The 20,096-nt window shown below is 43.9% G+C and overlaps 1 protein-coding gene across 4 annotated transcripts in view; it reads left to right on the plus strand.

Moving 5' to 3' along the window:
* Positions 1 to 20,096, plus strand: part of arhgef1 (Rho guanine nucleotide exchange factor (GEF) 1) — a 38,555-nt gene that overhangs the window by 11,983 nt on the left and 6,476 nt on the right. Inside the window, exons 2-16 of one of the 4 annotated variants that reach the window (XM_070967281.1) lie at positions 3,671 to 3,754; positions 3,843 to 3,956; positions 5,588 to 5,686; positions 7,286 to 7,328; positions 7,447 to 7,552; positions 8,289 to 8,429; positions 11,336 to 11,365; positions 12,377 to 12,488; positions 12,809 to 12,884; positions 13,125 to 13,154; positions 13,558 to 13,758; positions 14,521 to 14,662; positions 18,327 to 18,517; positions 19,405 to 19,551; positions 19,838 to 19,920. In XM_070967281.1, coding sequence (XP_070823382.1) covers positions 3,704 to 3,754; positions 3,843 to 3,956; positions 5,588 to 5,686; positions 7,286 to 7,328; positions 7,447 to 7,552; positions 8,289 to 8,429; positions 11,336 to 11,365; positions 12,377 to 12,488; positions 12,809 to 12,884; positions 13,125 to 13,154; positions 13,558 to 13,758; positions 14,521 to 14,662; positions 18,327 to 18,517; positions 19,405 to 19,551; positions 19,838 to 19,920 — 1,566 coding nt within the window. In that variant the 5' untranslated portion in view covers positions 3,671 to 3,703. Of the gene's footprint in view, positions 1 to 3,667; positions 3,755 to 3,842; positions 3,957 to 5,587; positions 5,687 to 7,285; positions 7,329 to 7,446; positions 7,553 to 8,288; positions 8,430 to 10,974; positions 11,246 to 11,335; positions 11,366 to 12,376; positions 12,489 to 12,808; positions 12,885 to 13,124; positions 13,155 to 13,557; positions 13,759 to 14,520; positions 14,663 to 18,326; positions 18,518 to 19,404; positions 19,552 to 19,837; positions 19,921 to 20,096 lie in introns of those variants that run through there. The other 3 variants (XM_070967280.1, XM_070967282.1, XM_070967283.1) reach the window with 3 other exon arrangements.

Here is a 20,096-nt window from a genome sequence, read left to right on the forward strand (position 1 = left end):
TGAAACAGGTGCTGGTTTTTTTCCCGTACAGTATTAGCGCTCGGCCGGGTCGGCCCGGAGATGGAGAGGAATGCTGTTGTAAAGACCAGTTGTCATATAACACACACGCACGCATACACACACGTTCGCTGCCAGCTCCCCACAATCACATAGGAATGGCCCCCTCCCACATACGTGCTCAGTCTTAACCCACACACACACACAAAGGCACGTTCGCTTGATGGCTATCATTGGATTGATGCCACCTGACACTTAGTTAGTACTGGAATGTGATGGGAGGGTGGGGGGCAGCTGCCGACTCTCAGGAGCACCAGAGCTGATCTCTTGGTTTTCTGGGACGCTCTGTTCAAATACCTCATTCTAGAGGTTTTTTCTCTGCCCCTCGGCTTCGTCTGTATCAGCCAGGGAGGACCCTTGCAGCTTGGAGCTCATGCCAGCTATCACGGAGGTGAAGGGAAGAGGGTCTGGTTACCGTTGAAGCTCACAGACTGTCTCCATCTGTTGTCTGAACTGTGCCATATGTTGGAATGTACCACTTGGCTCCTTCTGGGGCAGAGGAGGCACCCACTCCTGCCCCTCTTGTGCTCTTTAAATGCAGAGCAGAGTTGACCTTCCCGACTTCCTTCTGAGTAACCGCAATTAGCTTCCCCCCTAGACTGCTCCAATTTATCTCGCAGGGTATAAACATTACTGTGAGTCCGATATCAACGAAGACATAACAATAACAAGGGACTGGCTTCAGCATCTCCTGTAATGAGGAGGCTGACATGCTGTCATCACTAGCGCAACATAGCAGCATCATTGTTTTTACAAGGTTTTACAAGCATCTGCTGCTTTTGCATCTGAACTAAAGTTTGACGGTTAACTGGGATGCAAACGCAGATCATTTACTTTCAGAGCTGCAACAATTTCTCAATCAATCGGTCAATCCAAAAAACATCATCCACAAGTCCAAGTCTAACCAGGTCAAAGCAAGGTCAGTTTAGTTTGAGCGTGTGGTCCAGCGTCTTGACCGAATGGTCTGGTGTGTCTCAGCGGACAGATGTTGCCTCTTCGCACCTGACGTTAGTCAGTGTCGTATTAGAAGTTTTCACTCGAGCTGTAACAGTGCAGCGTTTCATCCTTCCACCAGGAAATGGCTCCGTCCGCTTTCGCACCATTGGTCAGTCGTAGTTGTTGTCATGGTGGCATAACTTTGCGATTGTGTGGGTAAGGTGGTGTTTCATTTCGGTAAGGTACTCGGTGGCTGGGTGTGTTTGTGAGAATAAGCGGCGGTGTGTGTGTCTGTGTGTGTGCGTCCAGGCCTGCGTCTCTGTTTGGCTAACCCCTCCTACGCCTGTTGCTCCAGCGCTGGCCTTTCTCAACCCGCAGCCCACTGGAAATGGCCATGGCCATGAATGAACACATTCTCTCTCTGTCTGCGAGTTTCCCCTCTCTTCCTCTCCCTGACTAACGGCTCTGCTTGTCGCTCTTTCTCTTTACAAGAACTCACCTTGACCTCAGAGCGTTTATCGACTCTCCCGCCTGCCGCTGTGTTCAGGCCGTGAATCAAATCAGGGTTTGTGTACGCAGTCACGTTTCCTTATAAATTCTACCCACTAAGTGATTTTTCACTTCCTTTTCTGCGTTAACCACACAATCCTCGTACAATTAGGCACGCTGTCCAGTATTAATTCTGCATATCCAGTAAGAATCATTTTTTATTTCTTACTGACTCAATTTGCATCATTTATTGGGGGAAACACATCCAAAGAGCCCAACAGATAAATGACTGGAGTGTTTTAGAGTTACTTGCAAAGGGTGGGTGATTGCAGTTAATTCAATTTTATGTTTTTGACTAAATGAGTAAAGCAAATATTTGACAAATCAAGTTATTTTGTCACGCTGATGCAGCAATTCTCATGAATCCAATATCCAGTGAATCACATTTGTTTTATACAACCAGAAATATCAGTGATGAAGGATAAAATAATAATGCTTGGAGTTAACTAAAATCAGGGTGAGCTATATGGTTTAAGAAGTAGAAGAAGACTTAAGGGCAGTGCAGCTTTTCTGGCAGATTATTCCAGAGTTTTGGGGCGTTCACAGAAAAGACTCACCGCTGGTCTTTAGCCTCGACTCGGGCATAGATTCGAGGAGAGGCCACTGCTCGACAAGCTCGGCTTGTGTGGAGGCTCATATTGTCATGCCTGCTCTGAATGATGACCTTCAGTATTGTCGTTCGGTACCGTCACAAAAAAGGAGTTTTTAACTGGTTATGAAGCCAAAGTTTAATACAGATGCTTCCAAATTACTTACATGAGCAAAGAAGACCATCAGCGAGATTTGCAGTTAATAGTTATTCTTAATGCTCGTCAGCAGGTCACACAGGGGCCAAAATCAGCACAAAGCTCCCCGTAGTTTCTTTAAGAAACAGGATTCAGTAACTCTGAATCTTTAAGATAATCCCTTCGAAAAACCCCTTACTAACCTTTTCTTGAGGCCTTTTTTCCGACTAATGGACACACTTTTTCCTTTGGCTCATGCTTACACCTCTGGCTGGGCGTACCTTGTGCCCTCTGTACTCACCTTGCAGTGGACGATGCTAAATGTTGTATGGTGTAGCTGTGGGGTTTTTTTGATGTGTGTGTGTTTGGGTGTTCCCTGGTAGCGTCTCTGGGTCTGCAGCATTCAGAGGGCTGAATACAGTACATGAGCTATGTGTTATTTGTGTGTTTTGGGTGTGTATGCGTGCAGCGGAAGTGGTGCGGGGTGTAAAGGGTGGGGGTAAATTGGTCAGCCGTTCTGACGCGTTTTTTCCCCATTCATGGATTTCAAAGGCAAGCATCGGCGTAAACCTTTCATTTCAGATGAGCTACATTTTTAGACCTGGAGGGTTTCCGTCATGGCAGCTAGAGCTAGAGTTAGAGCTAGTTTTCCTCAGAGTGTATTCCTGAGCCCAACACTAGTCTGAAAAACTATTTCCAGAGACAAAATTTGGCCAAACTTCAGAGAAAGCTCAAACCGAAAATGCTGTTTTCCAACGCCTTTTAAACACTAAATTATTCCCCCGGTGATTTCAGCACCTAAACTAAATGTTTCAGCGTGGCCTGGGGGAACAGGACTTCAGCGTTGGTTTAGCTAAAACCTTTTTAATTGCTTCATTATCATTTTTATCAGTGTCCCTCTGCCAGTAGCCTCATAAGTTGTTCATGAGAGAATAATCTTTTCTAAACACAAGTAAATATTGTGAATATTGCACGCTCTGTCACTAGCTTCGTTGTCATTTTAATAAAATGCAGCAAAGTCAGTGGAAAAAAGACGAGTGCAAAGCGACTACATTTTGCTTTACATGTGTCTTTGTATTTCTCTGCCTTGCTTGGCTATTATAAATGGGATTGTGCTTACTTCAAAGGACCTTTATGGCACATCAGGCCTCTCTCTCCCTCCCTCTCTCCCCCTCTCTCCCTCGCTCTCTCCCAGGTGGGATTGGGTACCGGGATGTTTTCCTTCTTTCCGCTTGATGTTATTTTGCACTTGGAAAGTTCACAGTGTCCAAACTCTAATCTGGCTTTATGTCTGCCTTTGCCCAGCGGGGGCTCAGGATGTCAAAGAGGTAGCCTACCGGTTCAAAGTACAGCACGTAATGTTGGCTAATTGTCTTGTTTTCTTCCCCCTCTCTCCAAAGCAGGGCGTGTTTGGGGCTCAGTGCTCTAACCCAGCCATGAGCATCATCGGGGCTGAGGATGAGGATTTCGAGAATGATCTGAATGACGTGAGTGAATGAAAGAGCGGCAGCTTATCATCACCTCTAAGCTTTTGTTTTCCTCATGTCTGATTTCACTCGTCTTCCTCCCTCTCAGGCGACGGATGAGCAGTGCACACTCTTCAACAGTGTCGACACGTTGAAGGATCGGCCGACCCACCTGCTGGTCTTCATGCAGCATGTCTTTCTGCAGTTTGACCCTGCTCCCCTGGTGAGAACTACGACTCTTATAATGCAGCACTGAACGCTCTGCAGCCCCCTTTTTTAAGTCGTCCATCTCAGATCAGTCTGAGGGAGCAGATGCACGTCTATTTTAATCAAGACGGCCATCTGCACGGGTCCTGCGATCACTTGAAGTGTGAGCCGAAGTGTCTTTTTACACTTTGAGGTTGCTCTCACCACACAGTCTGTGCAGACACAGCGTTGCAGTGAGCGTTGATGAGAGTGTGTGTGTTTGTGCGCTAATGCTGAAACATCACCTAACTTAAACGTCATCAAGCGATGGCAATTTTAATTGAAGTTGAAATAATGAAAAAGGGACTTTGCGGTTATGTGAGGGTAAAAATGCGAGTCCACTCGGATGAAAATTAATTTTTTTATTCCAACTTTCTTCTCAAACTGGGGTGTGTGGCGTCTCCACATTAAGGTGAGGTTTTAAGGAGGTCTTAATTTAGCCATTTAAACTAAAGCAGCTAAAAGTAGAGCACCTGCTTAATGTTACACTGCAGGGTTTGTGTTTAGCAGCAAAACTTTGCCTGCAGTCAAACAGGTTCAGGACACTGAGATAATCACAGCTTCCTCAGAGCTAATGATCATACTGAATAGAGAGTGCTGGATTTGCCCTGAAAGAGATGCAGCTCTGCACAAAAAGAGCTGTTATTGCAATCGATCACTGTAAACATGTCTCCACTTCTTCCCACTGTAAAAAATGAAGCCAAAGTACCTCAGATACAGCGATGTCTTTCGAGTCCGTGCAGCCGCGATCGGAGAAAGGAGCTCCATCACGGGTCGGGGATATCTGTCAATCACGATGTTACAGTCCTTTTATAGCATCAAATGACAAATTGAACACTTGAACACTTGAACATACATTAGCATGACAAGGCTACCTAAAATTACAGAAATCATATTTGGGAAAATTGTATTTGACGCGTGCTTTGATCTTTTTAGTTCGTCCCGCCTGCTAACATTGCTAACGCAGAGGGGGAGGGGTGTATGACCTTTATGTCATTTCGTCCATCTTTATATACCGTCAATGACTGCGCCTAACAGATTATTTAATCGTGCTAACATCAAAGGATTCATGGTGCAGCTGCTCGTATGAAACAGTCCGTATTCCCTCTGAGTTTTTATGTGCGTGTCTGATTAGATGTGTGTCAGTGCTGATATAAAGCATGCCTGTCCTTTCCCCTTTGTTCTGCACGCAGACACCGTGACCCACCCAGGTACTGTTACACCTGCCACAGTCATCCTCCCTTCCTTCCTCACCCTCTCTCCTTTATTACTCCCTTATCTCAAGGAGGTCCATGCAGAGAATAGAAGTCAGAACACCAGAAGTGTAGCAGATTTATAGAAAAGCATGTGAAATGTGTACAGTTTAAAAACGGCATTGCTGCTGTTGAATCAGCGGCTTCTAGTGATTTGATGAACAGCCCAGCGCTTTGCTCATTTCACATCTCGACTCTGAAGTTCATTCACATGTGACCTTTTTAATAGCAATATCAGATAGTTAACTCTGCATGTAAGAAGCTTTGGAAAGCATCCATGCAGCATACAGGACATTAGATGCTGTTGAAGTCCGTGCAGCACTCGCTGATCTTCTGTCTGTCTCCCCTCTCTCAGCTGTGTTACCTCCACGCTGACCTCTTCAGGAACCTCAGTGCCAAAGAGACCAAGAAGCAATTTGTGGAGTTCTACAACACTTTCTTGGACAAGAGTGCAGTAAGTAGCGCACTGCACCACATTTCTTGTAAGATACTGTCTGTGTGCCTGGTTTAAGAGGACGCAGACGGACTTGAATCTGTTGTACGACAGTAATTAGAGATGTGTGCAAACACAACCAAGACAGAGAAGGAGGGACGTCTCACTGATAGCATGCAGGCACATGCAGTTTTATTATTCCTTTGCAACTTATCTAACCCGAGTTATTATGAGCGTTACTACTTGAGCGAGCGATACGCAGTAATTGCTTTTTCTTCAAGGAAGCACAGATCCATTTTCCTCCAGTGTGTTTGGACTCTGTGTTCTTTCAGCTCTTATGTTTTGTTTTTAATGTCCATTTTAGGTTTGGGGAAGAAAGTCAGGGCTCTTTTTTTCAGGCTGGGTGCAACTTTTTGGATCGGTGAAGACCTCCATTGCGCTGTTTGGACTCAGTACCTTACTGTGATTACTGTGGCAGATGTTGCAGATGCTATATGACTTGAATGATCAAATTTATGTTTGCATTGTGGAAACGCTTCCAATGGTCCTGTGATGACTGTAGGATTAAATCTCCCTTTAGACTCTCAATGCTTTCTCTCTCTCTCTGTTTTAAATGTGATTCTTAGCTTTCGGAGAGTTGTCAGATGGTCGTATATAAAAATCAATTTAGAAAAACATTGCCTTTGCAATACAGATATTAGATCTTTTTTTCTCATTGTGTTGCATCAATAGGAATTGGATACAGTGTGCAGCTGTAGTCTGTGCACAGATGTGTGTCGGCTCTGTCTAAACGCTGTGTAGCATCCTTCGATTTCGGTCTGTCCGTTTCCTCCCTGCACACCATATTTCCTCCCCCCAGCTCATGTACTGTGCATGTCTGTCACTGGCTTTCTGGCTGTCTGTCTGATCCCGCTGCTTCCTGTCAGGATCGTGGGAAAGCCCTTTCGGAGGACTCTTCCTCTCTTAGCTATCTTTTTCTTTTTTTTTCTTAACCCCATCAAAGTTGGCCCATGTGGTTATTTTTATGACAGTGACAGAGCTTTGCGTCTCCTCATTTGGAATATGTGGGGTTTTGTTCTGTTTTATTTCTAATGTTTAAATGACCCCTTGTGGTGATGTGTAGCTACTGCACACTTTATTTTTATCTAGAGTGTTGTCTTGGGTCAATCACATAACAAAGAAACAATTATCCTTGTACACTCAGTTGCCACTTTATTAGGTACACCCAGCCAAACCTGATGCAGCTCATGTTTCATGTTTCATGGTTATTCGTTTTGGAGGCTGTAATTTATCAATCTTTTGAACTATTTAGCCTGTGCTCATTGATTTGAACAGGGTGGACAAAATATTTGAAACACCTGTCAGTTAAATGCGATACAGTTCATCAGCAGCACAAACTGCAGCCCAATACCTGTCGAACAACATTATAACCTTCATTTAGGGTTATTACAGGACTGCTGTATTACTTGTAGCTCGGTGTATCTAACAAGCTCGCAACTGAGTGTGGCTCATAACAAAAATAAAGTTCAGTCCTCAGTTATAAATGCTTTACAGCTTACATTTCCTGTAAATATAATATTTTGTTTCTGTCTCTGTTTTGTCTTTTGCTGCACAATCTAGATTCTCAGAGTGCCAACACCACCTAATATAGCCTATGAATTGGGTAAGTTATTCTCCCTGTGGTGTATTTATCAAGTCATTATATATTCTTTGCCACATACCTCAGCCCCACATGGCGTCTTCTTGCCTGTCACTCACTTCTTCCATCCCCCTTCCCAAAGACCGGACCCGTCCAGATCTGCTCTCCGAGGACACCCAAAGGCGTTATGCTCAGGAGGTTCAGAGCATGCAGGCTGCTGAAGTGGCCAAACAGTTGGAAGATTTCAGGTGAGGAAGCATTTATTTTGTATATCCACATTTTTTGTCTCAGTGTGTGTTTCTGAGGTCTGAGAAAGATGTTCAGTCAAATCAGTTAGCAAGCACGCTAAAAGCTCATTTTTAATTAGTGTCACGAATCACACTTTTTGTTTTGAATTGTATTCGAGAGGAAATCAGAAAACCAGAGCAATGAACCAATAATGTGTGTTTCTCGACACAGTTTAAATGACCAGTGACTCAGTTGTTTGTTTGCATTGACCTGAACTACAGCCTGTGACCAGTCAATGTTGCAGCTCAGCGTTTTGCAATAGTTTTCAGATTGATTTCCTACCTTGAAGGCATTTGGCTTCATGCTAGTCAATCTGAAAACAAAGTGTTTTAATGTTCATATTTGACACGTAGCCTTCATTTCCCTATAATCTAAACTTTAAAAGGCATTGTTTACCTTAATTTTGTGTGTTGGACAGTTAAATTTCATCTCACCGAACCTGTTCACTGTGTGCAAATGATGCTCAAATGATGTAGAATTCCCTTGTTTCATGAGTTACAAAGGTTTGTGTTCAGCGACCGCTCTCTTGGAACTGTTATGAATAGTCATATTTTAGGCACGCTAATTCACCAAGCAGTCCATTTCGTCTACATCATGAGTCTGCTCACAGAATCGGGAACACGTTCATCAGCACACTCTGTCAATCCTTCGTTCTCAATGCCAAACTCCCGCCTCCCTCTGCTTTGCCTTGCACAGGCAAAAGAGGATGATGGGCATGACCCCCAACGAGGCTGAGCTCATTGACGTGGAGAGCCACTATCCCACCGACCGCATCCCCCTGGAGATGAAGGAGAAGTCTGTCGCTGAGAACCTGCTGGACAAGATGTCTGAGACACAGTGAGCGTTTCCACTGCTTATTGTAACACCAAAAATGTTCAAATGTTGCCACCAGGAAGAGTGTAGATCCTGCCAGAGTCATTGTCTCCCTACCACAGAACAGCAAGGAGTTATCTTGGGTGCACACGGTTCCTGAGGTATAAGTCAAATTCATTTTCTGCATAGACCAGAGGTGCTGGGAGCTAACGGTGGGCCACAGGCCAAAAGATTGTATTGTGTATTGTATTGTGTTGTGTTGTTAAGATGCAAAATGGTGCTAGGATCCCAAGTTCCCTTAATTGACTTAGTTCCTGCACGCCATCCTGCCCGCTGTGCTCCGATGATGAAAAATAATTAGTAATAATAAGAAGAAACTGTACTTTATTCATCACACACTACATGCACACACTACATGCACACACCATGCTTCTTGTGAAATTAATTCTCCACATTTGACCCATCTTGGTCCGCTGTTCCTCCGCGGCAGACCAGGAGCGGTGGGTTGCCAGCCGACAGCGGCGCCCGGGGACCCATCCTTTTCGTCTCCATTGGTCAGATGGTGATCTTCTTGCAGTGGGGGTTATTAAGGAGGAAACCCCGGGTGAACACGGGGAGAACATGCAAACAAACGTGCAACATGCAAACTCCACACAGAAAGGTCCACTTTTTCCTCGAGCAGCAGGCACCGAGCCACTAAATAATCAGAGAGAAAATAATTTGGGATTGTACATTTTTAGAGAGCATTTTACTTATTTATTTGTTGCTAGAAATGGGCCAAATCTGACTTTATGGTGTCATAGCCATGGCATAGACATTGTTTGGCGACTGGCAGTTTGAGCAGTTAAAAGGCTTGGATCGACATTAAACTCACCCAGCTGAATCATTGGTACAAAAATAAAACCAAGAAAAAACAGAAAATATCTGGTTCTTTGATTCAAAGTCAAAGTTTTCAAGCCTACATAAACACAAAAGGCGAGAGGTCAACTGTGTTTTGGATGCATATGTTGTTAATGTGAATTTGAAGCTTTAGATTAAGTTTGTGGAAACCTGAAAATACACTCAGCAGTTTAAATCAAGGCATCTGTGCCAGTGTTGGATGGCTGTAGCAAATAAGGTTCTTTGTTCTGCTCCCACTTGCAATGATGAAGTGGTTTAAGTATGATTTGCCAGAGGAACTAAACTATGAACTTAAAGTCCCTTTTGTGCTTTCCTGTTTGCATTTCCTGCACATCTGAGAAACTGTGGAAATCATCAGATTAGATGATGAAAAAAACACAGAAAAAAAAACAAACACACAGAATCATGAAGATATCATTAAAAGAAAACTTTCACATGGTAATTGGACAGCGGGGAAAATACTTCAGTCTCCTCTCTATTACCTGCTGCTCTACGCTTTAAGCTGAGAAGATAATTGGTCTGTCAGATGAGCTGGAAAAGCAGCTGTTTTGGATCTGGTCCCTCTAAAGCCGGCACTGCACTCTCGATAGAGCTCCATAGTGGGTCTATTCAGCATTAGCCGTGCACATAACCAATCTAGTCCAAAGCACACAGAGACAAATGCAGAAGGAGATTGGAGAAAACCAAGATCCACCGGACCAGAGATCTGGAGAGGGAACAGTGATTGGAAGAGAGCACAATAGAGCAAGAAGGAAATGAAGAGGCAGAGAGGAAAAGATGGAGTCAGCAGTGCCACGCTGGCAGGAAGGCTCTCCTCTGGCATTTTGCCAACCAGAGGAGGGATGATGGTGGTCGGGCGGGCGGGGGGAGAAAGGGCCAGAGGGTTATCGATGCTGGATAGCTCCTGCCCTGGACTCGGTTAAGGAAAGAAAGCAAGAGATCTGGGGGAAAGTTAATCTATCCTTGACCCCGTGGCCAACAACAATGTGTTATCCTCTACAAGAAGTGAGTCAGACAGACAGAGAGAGGAGGCCAGGGAGAGGGCAGAAGACTGCCTAACTTCATCTTGTCAGAAGAGAGAGGAAAAAAAGAACTCATCCTGTGCATATGACTGTGCTGTCAGTGGAGGAGATGCAAGCAGCCTGCAAAGCAGTCTGTATCAAAGAGATGATGATTCTTCTTTTGACTTACTATCACACAGTTGGATCTCTGTCTCCAGTGCACAAGCTATTCATTCAGTTTCTCTCTATTCATTCCCACTGACAATCAGCACTCTATTCCCCTCTCACGTTCTCCTACGCTCTTGCACCCATTCACCCCCGTCCAGCGCTCCCTCCGTTCGACCACAACACAGTGACCTCGCCCCGGCTGTTTCTCATTGGTCTCTCGGCCGATTAGAATGAGGCAACCGGACCGTTTGATTGGATTATGCAGGGGAATCCCGGGGAAACCCCTCCCACCCTTTATGTTCATAGCAAAACATGAGTATCCAATTTCCAGTCTTGCCTGCATGTTGCATCAGACACAAACAGGGTTAAATAGACGTTTCCGCTGTGCTGGAGCATTTCTGACTTTGCAGACAGCTTACTAGAGAGACAAACCAGAGCAGATAAACTTTTAAACAGTCCGAAGACAATAGTTTGGCTTATTTTCAGATCTTCAAGAGCGAAAGCTGATTTTAAAGTTGTCATAGCGTGCAGAGGTGCAGCTTTTGATGCATCTTTTACTTTTTTGATCTCTTTTTTTTGTTTTTGTTTTTTTGTACTTTTTTGTGCAAATTTTAGAATATGTTCAATAGCTTCTGCTCTGAACACAATAACACAACAGTCAGCTTTGAGTTGGATCAGGAAAAGCTTAGTCGCTTCAGATTCCACCGGCCCAAAACACAGTTAATAATCAGTCGAGAAAGAGAAAGGAAGAATGCTACTTAAGAGGAAGAGGTGAGCCTGATGCTGCGAGATGAGTCGGTCTGCTTCGCTTTTGTCTCTTTCCGACAGCAACATCACTGACGCCTGTCTCTTTTCTTGCAGACCTACAATTGTCTCGGACGAGGAAAAATGGTGAGTTGAAATATTTGCATGGGAGTTCTGTTTGAGCAAGCGTTCGTGCTCATGGAGCTGATGTGACATGCATGCTTTTTTCAAGCCAGGGTGTGGTCAAACCACAAAATCTTTGCATACCAGCTCAAGTGCACCAAATACTCATTTAACCATGTTTACTAGTTGACTTTTCTGTAGAAAAAGTCCTTTCTACATATGTATATACACATTTATATCTTTGTACTTTGTTTCAAAAATTGTCACTGTGTCTGTTGCATTCGTAAACTGTCTACGTCTTTGTTCATGTGTTGCACATATAGTAAATTATCAAACTCTGTCATGCACAGTTAGTTTTTTATGCTCTGCTCTCAACAGTTCTGTCTCTTTGCCGTTAAAGTTCTTGATGTTGCAGTCAGTGTATTCAGACGACACGCTCTGTAAAACTGTGCTGACTGGTGATGTGAGACACTTGCACTTTTGCCATGTGCACATCCCCAGAGGCTCCTCCCTTAGTCTACTCTTATTTCTCTCAGCTCCTCCTTTGTGTTTTTGTGTCATATTTTCTCTCTCCTCCTTCCTCTTTTCAACTCCTCCTCCTCCTCCCTTTCTGGACATTAACTCTCCACCTCCCTCTTCCCAGCTTTTTGCATCTGCATATCCTCATTTTCATCCTGATGCTCTTTGCTCATTTGCACATCAGTGATGAACTCTAGAGACTATGCAGACACACCATTTATACTTTATTGCAGCCTATTGCAGCCTCATATATATATATATATATATATATATATATATATATATATATATATATATATATATATATATATATATATATATATATATATATATATATATATATATATATATATATATATATATATATATATATGACAAATGCCCACATCTACAGTATAAGAAAAAAAATAATTTTATTCAAGCTCCACCACAAATTTGAAGCGTAATTCATTTGAATAAAAAATCCTGCAAAACAGAACGTTATTAATTAATACCTTGTCTTAACTTCTCCTGTAGCCAATCCATCTTCACAGCGGTGGCCTTCTACATGAAGCACCTTGGGGTTAAAACCAGAGCTGTTGACAGTAAGAAGTCCAGGGGGGGCTTCTTCAGGAGACAACTAGTAAAGGTAAGCTTCCTTTACCCATGTAGAAGGATAACTTTTATTTTTATTTTTTTATTTAACCTTTATTTAACCAGCTAAAAGACCCATTGAGATTGAGATCTCTTTTACAAGGGGGACCTGGCCAAGAGGTCAGCAGCACACGTCACAATAAATAACAGACAGGCAATAAATAACATCCCCGTCCTGTAAATCAGTGAGCGCACAGAGCAGTGAATCTACTGCACTGCCCTCAATAAAGTTCTTAAGGTTTTCTGTGTGTTTTTGCAGCCCTTAGATTTGACATCTCTTTAATTTCTTGCTCTCTACCTGTGCAATCTTTCCAGAATAAGAAGGATGAATCCACAAAGGGCAAGCCCAGAGGGGTGTTTCCGGGCATCCCCAGCTGGATTGCAGGCAACAGTACGTGTCTGCTCTTGAGCCCTTATTATGCTCTTTTATAGCTACTGTTTCATTGCTGACCTTTTCTGAGTGATATTTGAACAATTTATAATCAATCAATTTACAATCTCTAAATTGACATAGTGTAAAAATATAATTGTGTATTATGGTGACATGTAAAAGGAGTCTATGTAGTATCTTGATGCCCATGAATGGTCTGGATATGAGAACATGTTGTCCTGCGCTTCTTTCCTGTTACAGCTGAGGCCAAACCTAAAACGGAGGCTGAAGGTACTAGTCGTCCAGAGTTCCCACCCCCACCCTGTTCTCTGTAGAATGGTCACATCCTTACTAATCAACCCATGAGCATGTCTGCATGTCCCAAATCAAACTGATCGTATAGTTGGTTCTGTGTTTCAGGGTGGTTGTGTTACTCTAGTGTTCCTGTATATTTTGTAATCACCAGACCCCACAATGCGCATGTAGCCAGTCTGCAGGGTTGTAGATGTTTTCTTGCACCAAACTAATCCTCTCTTTTACTACAGAGGCCCTGATTGCACCATACTCATCCCGTCTGTTTGTCTGTCTCACAAAGTCTCTGTCCCTTGTCGCTGGTTGAAGTGCATGTTTTTCTGCGCCAGCTTTGCCCATAGTTCAGCTCTGTTAAACTTGTCGCACTCTTCCCCCTCTTCAGCGGAAAAGGAGAAAATCAATCCGGAGCGAAAAGGTCTAGCACCCGGCAGAGGCTCCCTGACCGACCCTGCAGCCCCATCCCTCCCCAGCAAGAAGTCTGGTCCCAGTGGAAGTCCCGCAAGTCTGCCTGGGTTAGAGACCAGCGATGGCTCAGGCAACAACATCAGCACCACCAACAGCCCCGAGTCTTCACACCTCGATGGTGAGCCTGCTCATTAACTAGGATGTGTTGTATAGACTCTGGAGTGTGACACCAGAGTAATTAAAGACTTTTTCAGTGTCAAATTATAATCATTTGATGAATTGATGAGTAAAACAAGACTACAGCCGTGCTAACGGCTCTGTGAGGCTCTGCTTCAGCACAGTGGTGCTTTGAGCTGAATGCAAATGCCAGCGTGCTAACATTCTCACAGTGACAATGCTAACATGTTGATCTTCAGCAGGGTTCTTCTTTTGGGTTTAGCTTGTTAGCATGCTTGCATTTGCTAAATATGGTCAATAATATGACGCTAGATGAAAGGTCAGGAGTCTCCAAACCAAGTTCCGTGGCAATCAGTTCAGTAGTTATTGAGACATTTTGCTCAAAAAACAAAAATGCCAACGTCATACTGGCGATTGAGGAGAAGCAGAGTCAGTAGGATCCATGCTATAAATTTTATATATATAAATATGTGTGTGTGTGTGTGTGTGTGTGTAGAAATAAATAAATAAAGTGAAAGCAGACTGAAAATGTGAAAGCAGGATATGAATAATCAAGTAATAATTGCTTTTTGAAATGTTTATTAGTTGCCTCCAGTTAAACATCATAAAAGTGTAGGATTATTCGGGTGCACATGCAGCTGACTAGCCGTTCAGCTAAAGTAGCGAACCTACAGTAAACATGATATGCATTTAAACATGAGCAGAAAGAACTGCAGCACATAACCCCTCATTTGCTCTCTCTCCCCCTCTGCTAATCTTCCAGGCCTCTCAAGCAATCGCTTAGAGCCTCCGACCCTGTTTGACGGGGGTGATGTGTCCCCCGTCAGTCTGGGAGGAGGGGTGACTGTGGGGGAGACCCTCTCACCCAGCGACGCTCCCACAGAGGAAAATCTGGAGAAAGAAAGGTGAGGAAAGGAGGATGTAAGGAAAGCAGTAGCATCCAGGGAGTGAGATTATAACTGTAGTGTAGTGTAGTGACTCAGTAAAGTAGTATAAGAAATTACAGGATTAGAGAGATTATAATCAGATTATGGTTAGACAGTATGGCAGGTGTCCAGTGTAAAGAGTGACTCAATGAGCAGGGAAAAGCGGGGAGTGAAACGTGTCTGAACTGCTCCGGCTGAGGGAGCGTGGTATAACTCCCCCAGCAGTCTGTCCCTGCTGTGTGCAAGCTTCTGTCATGCTGCCTGTTGCTCGCTAGCTAACAGAGCCTGCAGTTTTAAGACGGACCCTCACCAGGTGAACTCCGACCCAGTCTTCCCTTCCAGCCCTTTGCCTTCCCTCTCCCTCGTTCTCCGTTCTCTTCTCAGCACGTGTGCTCTCTTCCTAATATCATTCCACTCGTTTGTCTTCTCTGCTGTTGTGCATCTCTGATGTTTACAACAGAGCTTCATTGCAGTTTCTGTTGCATTTAGGCATTGTTTGTGCAGTTATGACCTTTTTTTTGTTGGATTCAGGTACATGTAGGTCAACCCACTGGTGATTCCTTCCAGACTGAGACGTTTGTAATTGTTACGGTCATACGGCACTGATTATAGATGAGTCTTTCTGTGCTGCAGCTTTCTACCCAGTAAGCAGGTTTGGCCTTTAAGTCAGACATTTTAGCAAACACATAAAAATGGTGATATTGTGGCTAAAGTTTGGCGAACGCTTTAAAGCAGGTGAAGATTAGCAACTTAGTCTACGGTTAGACAAAGTAGCTAGTCCTCACACTGTGCTGCTATGTACAACCCTGATTCCAAAAAAGTTGGGACGCTGTGGAAAACTCAATAAAAACAGAATGCAATCATTTGCAAATTAACTGTGTTTGCTCTTCCTGAGCCCATGCAGTAATGTCCTTCATACAGTCATGTGTTCACAGAGTGGTGAACCTCGCTCCATCCTCGCTTGTGAACGACTGAGCCTTTCCAGGATGCCCCTTTCAGACCCAGTCATGATACTACCACCTGTTACCAATGAGCCTGTTTACCTGTGGAATGTTCCAAACAGGTGTTTTTGGAGCATTCCACATCTTTCCCAGTCTTTAGTTGCTCCTGTCCCAACTTGTTTAAAACATGTTGCTGCATCAAATTCAGAATAAGAAGATATTCAAGAAAGTCAGTGAAATTGATTGAGTATATTTGAAAAACGATTAGCGAATGATCTCATTCTGTTTTGTTGATATTTTACACAACGTCCCAACTTTTTTGGAATCGGGGTTGTCGTTTAATTACACATTTTAGTTTTTTGTTGCTCGCCCCGTGTGCTTCTCAAGGTGTCTTTGTCTGTTGTGGCCAGGGCCCATCCTCTGTCCTGCTTATCTCAACAGTGTGTGTGGTTACATGTTGTTCCAGGGGCTTTGGCATGCTCTACTCTGACAGTGGTTAAAACCTGATTAGTGTATCATGTAGGGGTTTGCATTTGCATGTTATGGTTGTTACTGTGGCTCACAATAGTTGTATAAAGGCGGGCGTGTAACGATGTGGTGTCCCGTGTTTTTGCAGACGGAAGACAAGGTGGGTGTCAGCGCCTTGACAGAGTCACGGACATGCTTCAGGCCTTATACTGATCGCACGACACACATGTACAAACACCTCCATGCATACACACCTCACACTGAGCCCTGCACTCCTGATACATGACACAAGAACACGACACGGCTAAGTATCATGTCCCTGTTTGTGAAGGAGTTAGAAGCTTTGATTGTTGGGATCAGTTGAATTATTTTTAGTGCACGTTGTGTGGATTTAGAGAACTGTTGGCATTAAAGAGGCCCAACTTAAAAGCAATGCATGGCTACTTTTTTAATATACTGTTGTAGATTGGCTCCCAGTAACTGATAAGGAAATGAAAAGTGTTGTGCTACCATGTCACAGGACAGTATATGAAGCATACATATACGTTTCATTGTCCAGCCAGTATATGCATGTCATACTGTATGTCATGCATATTCACATGGCACGCTCACTAATTCTCTCTCTTTCTGTATCTTTTGTTGATCTTTTTCCTTTTTGAACGACTCCCTTTCTTGTATATATCCTCTGCTGCTGCACCTTCAATAATTTATCTACCTCTGTACCCTCATAATTAACACAAACTGTGCACACCGACTGCACACGACTTTGATACTTTCCCTTCTACTGTCCTTCCCTTCAAAATGTTTTTGTTATTTTCGCTGCCTTTTTGGTATCTCCTCTTTATCCGATCTTTGTTTCCTTCCATACTTTTGCTCTTGTTTTCTCCTTGTCCTCCCTTCGGCCTCTGTTTCCATTTTTCCCCTATCTGTCTGTCCTTTCTTGCATTTGCTTCTACTTTCTGTTCCTGTCCCTGTCTTTTCTCCTCCCTCCCCCATCCTCTCCCACCTTCCCTCCCTCCAGTAGGAAAGTGGCGCGTAGCGAGAGTGCCCGCGTGGACCGGCACTCCTCACGGCGCCGCGGCTCTTCCCGGGCCAAACAGTCTCGCTCCCGTAGTGATGTGGACCTCCAGCCGCCGTCTTCCACGACAACAACACCTACCCTGTTCACCCCCCAGCACCTCCATCCGTAAGATGGACAAACCCCCTCTTAATGCCTCTGACTGGACAGGTGCACAGCAGGGACAGAGTGCAGCAGTCCTGAAATGATCAAAAAGAAGTTTAACAAACTAATAACCCGCCTGTCTCTCTCAGGACTGCTAGATGGATCACTTTGAAAGGATTTTAAAATAAATCTTTGTCCAAGCAAATTATGTTAAAGGGTCCCTTGTCTCCTGTTGACATGAGCCAAAGGAATCAATCTGGCTGGCAGGTTTACTGACTCGTTATCGATGGATCTGTCTCTAATAGCTGACCTGAGCTGTGACCGACAGGGATTGAGTAGCAGTTACACAGCACTTTCATTTTCAGTGAAAGGCCAGACATTCAGCTCTTTAGGGAATTGATTATTGAGTTAGGTCAGTGTGGATGATTGGGTGAGCATTATCCAGCCCTTTATTAAGGGTTAGTTGACTTCCTCTTAGTCAACTATAAATCCACAACATGGTCAGTTGTACTTTGTCAGGACTCAGGGGGGATTGTCCTGAAACAGAAGATCTTGAGCGAGACATCAGAGGTCCAGTTCCTTCAAAGATTTCAGGACATTTCTGTGTATCTTTTCTTGAATAATCCTGACAATGACTGCTGCTGTCATCATGGAGGTCCAGTGGAGAGTGGACCTCCTTATCCATAAACATAACCTGTTATTTGTCATCATAAGCTCTCCGTAGATAGTCAGCTGGCTCATTTTGTGAAACAATATTTAATATTAATGTGAGGCTCTACTTGATACTGTGTCTAAGCTACATGAATAACAACAGGATGTTGATATATGGCTTCTCTGCTAGACACTCTGAGTAGCTATTTAACAGCCTTACATTATCCAATGTTGAGACGTCCCTGGTGCACATTTAGAAATACAAGCAGCTGTTCACAGCTGCTGTTGTGTCACAGCCAGCAACCTCCGTTAGTGCCACCAGACTGCGAGTCACACACTTGATAGCCACCTGGGTCATACTTGCATCACGCCGTAGTAACCGGTCTAATCGAATCACTCTCCCACTTTCTTCATATATCAGTTTTGACGGACCAGTTTTAGCTCCTGAAGGGCCCGGCCACTCCCCCACCAGCCCCTCTCCACAGCTGGAGGAGATGGAGCCACGCCTCCTGGAGTTCGAGCAGGACCCGCCCAACTGGAGGGAGCTGGCCTCCTCTCAAGCCCTGTCCAGTCTCGGCAAGAAGGAGACCGAGAGGCAGGAGGTCATCAATGGTGAGAGGAGGAGAGATGAAGCAGCACGCGATGAGAAGGAAACACATGTGCATTCCTTTTATTTTTTTTGAAATTCTCTCGTTATTTGGAAAGGTTCCACCACATACCATACATACAGCCATAGTCATTCAAAGACATAAGTAAGCATGGATACAGACAATCCAGATGATTTTAACTATATTGTCCTTCCAGGCAACCACCTTAGACCATCAAATCAACACATAAAATAGAGGATAGGATTAGACAGGACACCGGTACAGTTAAATTAAATCGGATCTAATCGGTTTTACATACTCAGTCCATTTCGTCCAGATCCTATAAAAGTTCTCGTTTTCAACCTTGAGGGAAAAGGAAATCTTCTCCATGACATAAATCTCCTGCACAATGTCAATCCAGTCATCAATGGTGGGTGGTTCTGTTTTTAACCATTTCCTTGCTTGCTGCCAAAAGTATAGCCAGCAGTTTTTCATCTTTGTTGTTCCACGTTTCAAACATTACATCGCCCAAATATAACGTTTCACATTTAAATGGAATATTTACACCAAAAACATTATTTATATGTTTGTGGATCTCTTCCCAGTAAGGCCTTATAGTCTGACAGTCCCAGAAAATGTGAAAGTGGTTGGCTCCATTAGACCCGCAGAGTCTCCAACAAGCATCTCTGCTACCTTGATGTTTTTTCTGAATGGGCGTGATAAAAAAATCTTGCAGTATTTTTCCAGCAGACCTCCCGCCATGTTTTTGACCTGGTTGAGAACCACTGTAGCCGGGATATTTTCTCCCAGCTCTCTGATGTGATCAGATCCTTTACTTCTTTTTCACACTTCTTCTGTGCATTCCTTTTTAATGCCTCTCCATGTCTGTGTCTTCTCCCCCTCCACGCTCAGAGCTGTTTGCAACCGAGCATGCCCACGTGCGGATGCTAAGCGTCCTTCAGATGATCTTCTCCAAGCCTTTGGAGAGAGAGGAGCTTCTGACCGCCACTGAGCTGGCCGCCATCTTCCCCAACCTGGATGAGATCATTGATATGCACTGTGAGTGCTGCTGCGAGGAGGCATTTCATGTGTTTGTATCCTCCGAGAGTCAGGCACACGAACTCCATCCACACAGCAAGCGAACCATTACGCAGAGAATCTAAGATAGTGCTCTGAAATGAGAAGTTTGAAGCTGCTTGTACTTGTCTGTTTGGACAGGATATGACGGGGTGCTCAGTCAAGAATCAAGCCTTCGTCAGTGCTTTTGTGACTGTTGGTTGGTGACTGTTGTGTAAAAAAAAAAAAAGTCAATTGTTTATTTCTTTGTCTCTGGCTCTGAATCCAGATAACTTCTACGACAACCTGAAGAAACTGCGTATTGAAAACAACTTCATAGTCAAATTCATCAGCACGACGGTGCTCAACAGAGTGAGTCATCTTAATCTCTGTCTTCATATCATCCTGTTTGTCTTTTCTCCCAGTATTTGTGCTGCCTTTAGGAAATCTCCAGCTGATATGTGCTGACAATCTAATTAAACATAATTTGGCAGTAATGGTGCTAAAATCTGATTTTGTTTGTTTAACAAATGTTCAGAGCTATCTAT

This window comes from Chaetodon trifascialis, chromosome 7 (assembly GCF_039877785.1).
Source record: "Chaetodon trifascialis isolate fChaTrf1 chromosome 7, fChaTrf1.hap1, whole genome shotgun sequence".
NCBI classification, from domain to species: Eukaryota; Metazoa; Chordata; class Actinopteri; order Chaetodontiformes; family Chaetodontidae; genus Chaetodon; species Chaetodon trifascialis.